The sequence below is a fragment of the Esox lucius genome, chromosome 1 (assembly GCF_011004845.1).
Source record: "Esox lucius isolate fEsoLuc1 chromosome 1, fEsoLuc1.pri, whole genome shotgun sequence".
Lineage (NCBI taxonomy): Eukaryota > Metazoa > Chordata > Actinopteri > Esociformes > Esocidae > Esox > Esox lucius.
In genome coordinates, this window is record NC_047569.1 from 32676378 (window position 1) to 32682622 (window position 6245).

Consider the following 6245-nt stretch of genomic DNA (forward strand, 5'->3'; position numbering starts at 1 on the left):
TTAACTCTACTGTTTTTTTCTATGAAAACAAACAAAACCAGAAAAAGAGTACTCCAACACCTTGTGCAATAAAGCTATCTTTCTATGAGTACCGTGATTGTTTGTCCTTATTTCCCCTCAGATGGATCTTGGTGATTTCTTGCTAATTAAATGGAAGCTAATAACAGCTAAAATGGGGAGGAATTTCTCCAGTAAGAAATGTGTCAAATAACAAACTCTTAATGTCTTTGCTAAAAAATTATGCTATAGCGTTTGCTCATGAATACCCCCCGTAACTGCTACATACCTCTGAACATGTTGACATTAGTGGAATCAACTTGTTACACTCCTTGTCATCTCCGGAATCGCAGTTTCTTATTTCTCCAGTTTGCGTTCATACGCACGGGTCAAAGTGTCTGTAGAGGACCGCACGTCAATTTTTATTTTTTTATTAACATATTTGCAGAACATTCACAAACAACCTGAGCTGTTTGCTTAGAAAGTGTTGTACGCCTTATTTTGTGCCTATTCAACATTTACAAATCAGGCCCGGATCAAGGGAAAAGGTTACTTAATGTCTTGCGCTGCACAGGGACTCACTGCTGTTGATGTTTAAAAAAATGTATAATAATAATAACACTTGCAACTGATTATGTTTGACATCAAAGTGTTATTCATGTTAACACTGATTAAGTACACGCCTGTAGCAGTTAGGACTCTGTGAACATTTTGTGAGAGACTTTCCCACTTGAGACACTAGAGGGCAGTGCAACAACACAAATACAGACACTGTTTAATGTGTTGGGTATTGTGTCTTCAGTTTACTATACACTTATCTTTGTATTAATAAATATATCACAGTCTATAGAAAACATTAAAATGTGCATGCTTTCACATTGACAGTTCGCTGACATTCACAATCATACCCGGTCACATTTATATTCACAATTACGAATATTTACATGTACATAGTAATACAAAGAACGTATTGTATGATATACATACATACTGTACATGCATATTTATACATATTAATATAACACAGGATACATGTTAGATTATTGGTAGGCTGTGTAGCCCGTGTGCCTGTTTTTCATAAAGTCTAGCAAATCTACCTTATTTTCGTGAAATTTGTTATAGATAACGAGTGATGAAATTAGATTCATTGTTTGGACCTCTGCTTTTCGATCTGAAAGAAAAACGCTGTCTGTTAATGTCTGCCGGTCTGTCTGCGTGCCTGTCTGTCTTGCAGAGCTCTGGCGTGTGTGTATGGCTTTACATGGCCTCTTTCTTCTTCTGCTGGTACTTTCTGAACTGGTTCTGGATAGTGGCCGCGGCCTTCTCCACAGGCAGGGTGGGGGTGAGGCAGGAGGGTGCACATCCGTTGCTGCAGGTAGAGTCTTTCCGATTGCACGTCAGGAGACAGGGAACAGCCAGAGTGGCAGCGGCAACAGCAAGTGTTGTATGTGGGAAGAGGTCCGCATTTACTGTATGTAACAACGTGCAAAGCCCATCAGTAAGCGCTAAGGCACACAATGTCGATAACGCTATGGGGCATGAGGTCATACATGTTTAGTACACTACAGGATATTCATAAAAAAGACATGATTACATATTTTTGCATAAAACATATTTTATACTGGAATGCCGCGTGTATACGGTGATTTGCAAAAGTATTCATACCCCTGACCCGAATTCCCGTATTTTATCAAATTAGAAGTATTTTATCAATATAAAGTATTTTATTTGGTATTCTGTCCCATGAGAAGGTTCTTGGCAGTTGTGAAGAGCATCACAGTCTTGTCAAGCTTGTTAATATCAATAAGATTGGGGTTTTAATATTTCTGAAAACTAGATTTCCCAAATTAAACCAAGGTCAACTTACAAGAATGTATTTTGAGTGTCAGTGTTTTAAAATATTAGAAATTCAGACGAATTTAAGAATTTGGCAAGGTCTAAATACTTATGTATGCCTATATAAAGTTGAAGTCGGAAGTTTACATACACTTAGGTTAAAACTCACTTTTTAACCACTCCAGAGATTTTGTGTTAACAAACTATAGTTTTTGCAAGTCGGATGGAACATCTACTTTGTGCATGACACAAGTCATTTTTCCAAGAAATGTATACAGAAAGATTATTTCACTCATAATTCACTACATCACAATTCCTCTGGGTCAGAAGTTTACATGCACTAAGATGATCGTCCTAATAAACAGCTTGGAAAAAAAAAAATCAGGTCTTGTCTTTAGAAGCTTCTGGGCTAACTGACATCATTTGAGTCAATTGCAGGTGTCCCTGTGGATGTATTTCAAGGCCTACCTTCAAACTCAGTGCCCCTTTGCTTGACATCACGGGAAAATCTAAAGAAATCAGCCAAGATGTCAGATTTATTCATCGTTGGGAGCAATTTCCAAATGCCTGAAGGTACGACGTTCATCTGTAATACGCAATAGTAAAATAGTAGTTATAGTACTACAATAGTACGCAAGTATGAACACCATGGGATCATGCAGCTGTCATACCGCTCAGGAAGGAGACACGTTCTGTCTCCTAGAGATGAACGTACTTTGGGGTGTAAAGTGCAAATCATTTCCAGAACAACTGCAAAGGACCTTGTGAAGATGCTGGAGGAAACAGGTAAAAAAAGCATCTATATCCACAGTAAATTGTGTCCAACATCGACACTACCTGAAAGGCCGCTCAGCAAGGAAGAAGACACTGCTCTGACACCGTCATAAAAAGGCCAGACTATGGTTTGCAACTGCAGATGGGGAGAAAGATCCAACTTTTTGGAGAAATGTTCTCCGGTCTGATGAAACAATAATTTAACTGTTTGGCCATAATGACCATCGTTATGTTTGGAGGAAAATGGGGGAGGCTTGCAAGCCAAAGAAAACCATCCCAACCGTGAAGCATGGGGGTGGCAGCATCATTTTGTGGGGGTGCTTTGCTGCTGGAGGGACTGGTGCACGTCACAAAATAGATGGCATCATGAGGAAGGAAACTTATGTGGATATATTGAAGTCACATCTGTTATAAATCTGTTAAGACAGTAGACAGGAAGTTAAAATAAATTGGTTATCTTAACTGACTTAAGACAGGGAAGTTTTACTAGGATTAAATGTCAGGAATTGTGAACAACTGAGTTTAAATGTATTTGGCTAAGGGGTATGTACACGTCCGACTTCAACTGAACATACATATATAAATATATATGCACACAAACCTATTGTATGTATTTACTGTATATTTCTTTGCATTTATTTTTTATTACAGATTACACCACCCTACAAGTTTGCAGACAGTTTTATTTTTCTCAATGTGCATTTTTAATACTCACTCTTTCTGTAAACTCCTAAGCTGTTTCTCCTGGGGCCTTCGTACTGTGAAAAGGAGATTAAAGCTTAAGCTGCAAAAAGGAGCTACATTCAAAAGCATTTCAGAAAAAAGGTTAAGCAAATTAATTCCACTCATACACATAGAACTTTCACAGCTACATTTAAGGCACACCTGATCATCCATTGCCTCTTTGATCAGTACATCACTTTGCTTGGACTGTTATTTTGTTATTCTTAACAAGCCATTCTGGGACAGGCCAATCTACAGACAGACAGCTACAGTATGCAGTATCCATAGCAACGGTCATATACTATCATACTGTGATCTGGTAAGGATCTTTGGTGGAATAGTCAGTCCAGCTTAGCGCCCTTCATCCCAATGGGGCTTCCCTAGTCCTGTTTGGTTTCTGGATGAGAAAATAGATCAAATCCCTACGTAATGTACGTAAAATATACATTGCTTTAACTTTGGCAATGTTGGTTTAGAAATTGATGCATGTGGTATTCATCAGTACAGCAATGGATTGTCCGGAGTTATTGATCATGTTGGCAATTGATGTACCAAAAACTGTCCTGTCTACATTACCTTTGTAGAGATCATTACTGTTCATCAACAGGTTGCCATCCCTTAAACCACAGATCACACAGCAACAGCCACATATGTTGTTGACAAGATTGTGAGCCTTAAGCTGCAGAGTTGAGCACTACCATTTCAGTTTCCGGTCAGATCCAAATCCCCATCAGTAGAGATTACAGGAACAGCCTGGTGGAGGGGTTGAGGCCTGGGTCTTCCCTGCCTCAATTTCTGATCAACGGGCTTTAATGAGCATGCAGCTTTGTCTCCTGTGCTGGAAGTAATTGACTGTACTCTAGTAATTATCATTTGAAATCCCATATTTTTCTCATGGATGAGTTTTCATTGTGAACCAGCCACCTCCCCTCTCCACAGGTGCCCTAGTAAACCGTTACCATCCTCCAGATCCAGTCCTCCTCTAAATCCTTGTCCCAGCTTCAGCTTTGATTCCTGCTGTAACACGTGACTACTGCCTGGTAAACAGCGTTCAGAGTCAATGCTAAGGCGGCGGGATAATGTGACTCCACAAGGCACACAAGGATCTGGAACAAACCAAGGTATTTGAAAGGACTACCAGGATCTTTGAGTGCTACCATGATCATGACCATGCTTTAGGTTACTGTGGACATAATTTTTTATAAATACGTCTACATTTCAATCAGACATTCTAGCCTGATTGGGTGGTGGTTTGAACCATTGGAGGTATGTATTTGCGAGTCAGGAGGTGACTGGACGTGGTGTTCTGTGGAGGCGGTGCTAGGGGCGTGGGGCCGGGCTGGGGTCACGGACTAACCTCGGCTGATAGGCTGCTCCTCCTTCTTTGGGACACATGGTGCACCTGCCAGGGCAGAGGTTGGGACACCAGGAAAGGCAAGGGAGGATCGTTGCGCGTAAACCTCACTCCAATCTAGGCATAGAAAGGATTAAAGGTGTGTTCATGTGTGTTCCAGCACTTCCCATGCATCTATAGGCTAGTTAATGTCATGCCAGAGGAGGAGGTGCGCGTGTGTGTGTGTGTGTGATAGAGAGACAGAGAGCGAGAGAGAGAGAGAGGGAGTAGTTAAACACCTGAGTCTGTAATTAGGACACTTGGTCTCTGACATAATGTGGGTATCAACTCTTTTCACCCAAACCGATATACTTAAACAATCTCCTCAGTCATTTGTGATCTAAAGAACTCACTGTGGACAATGCTAGATATCAATGCAATCCATCCATGCTATCAAACCAAAAAGCCAAATGAAGAGCATTCTGTACACATCCCCAAAGGTAAAGCAACATCATTAACAACAACACACTTTAGCATAGCAACATTTAATGGGGTTAATAATAAACTAATTTACAGTTCACCCATAGATAGCACATGGATATTACACTCCTCAGCCAAATTCCGTATATGCCATGTCACAGTGTCCCTGGGACATCAGTTCGAAGCTTATCAAAGCCTATCAAATGCACAGTGAATAGACACAATGTAAAATATAGAAGTGTGTACAAACTCCAAAGTTAATGTAGAGTTCTCCAATGTGAACTGCACTTAAAGGTTATCAATAGCCATGGTCTTACCTTCTCAGCTACTCTCACCACCATGTACATAGCCGTTAACATGGTGACTATCATCTTGACAACTATTCCTTGATGCCCTGCGACAGTCTGCTGGGATAATGTTTATTCCTCTAATGTCCTCAGGTCGCTGTGGAAGAGAGTTCATGTACACTGGGATTGATCCAAACAGTCAGAGACCAGTGGAGTGCTCAGGTGATGCTTCACAGGAGGTGGAATGAAAACACACTCATTGCTCTGTATGCACACACACACACACACACAGACACACAGACACATGCACACACGTGCTGACATCCAGGTTCCCTGTCACAGCAACCTAAGACCAATAAAGAGCTTTGGGGTACAGAAATAGAGAGGCTGTAATCCTTTCCGCTACTTATCCCCGCAGGTGAGCCCTGACAGCCTGAGAAGCTGTGGAACACAGTCTGGACAACACACCAGGCAAAGCAAAGAGGCAAAACATAGAGTTTCTAAGGTTAGCAAGTCAGTAGGTCAATTCATATAGGCCAGTTTATTCTATGTGGGTCTTGGTTAAGTATATATGTGTGTGAGGCTGTGTGTGTGTGTATGTGTGTGTGTGTGTGTGTGCGCGCGCGCACGTCTGTGAATTGATTGCATGCCAAAGGTGAGGGCTTCAGACATCAGGCTGAGGCACCTGGGATATACATGAACATTTCCAGGGTCCTGGGTCAGGGTCAGTACATTCCAACAGAGGTAACTGGCTTCTTCATGAGAACACAAATGGAATACTACAGTAGGAATGGACATGATCTTGGGCTGGTGTT

At 41.2% G+C, this 6245-nt stretch overlaps 1 protein-coding gene across 2 annotated transcripts; it reads right to left on the reverse strand.

Annotated features, from left to right (window-relative positions):
- Window positions 1-412: 412 nt before the first annotated feature.
- On the reverse strand, window positions 413-5717 carry LOC117594407. Of its 2 annotated transcripts, none has more exons than XM_034291924.1 (4): window positions 5461-5717; window positions 4688-4801; window positions 3323-3365; window positions 413-1379 (listed from the first exon to the last, which is right to left on the reverse strand). In XM_034291924.1, exons 1-4 carry the CDS (start codon window positions 5512-5514, stop codon window positions 1255-1257), a joined length of 336 nt encoding a protein of 111 aa, XP_034147815.1. In that variant the 5' UTR covers window positions 5515-5717; the 3' UTR covers window positions 413-1254. The 2 variants fall into 2 exon arrangements, with proteins under 2 accessions (XP_034147815.1, XP_034147796.1); XM_034291905.1 differs by having other exon boundaries at window positions 413-1466.
- Between the last annotated feature and the right edge of the window lie 528 nt (window positions 5718-6245).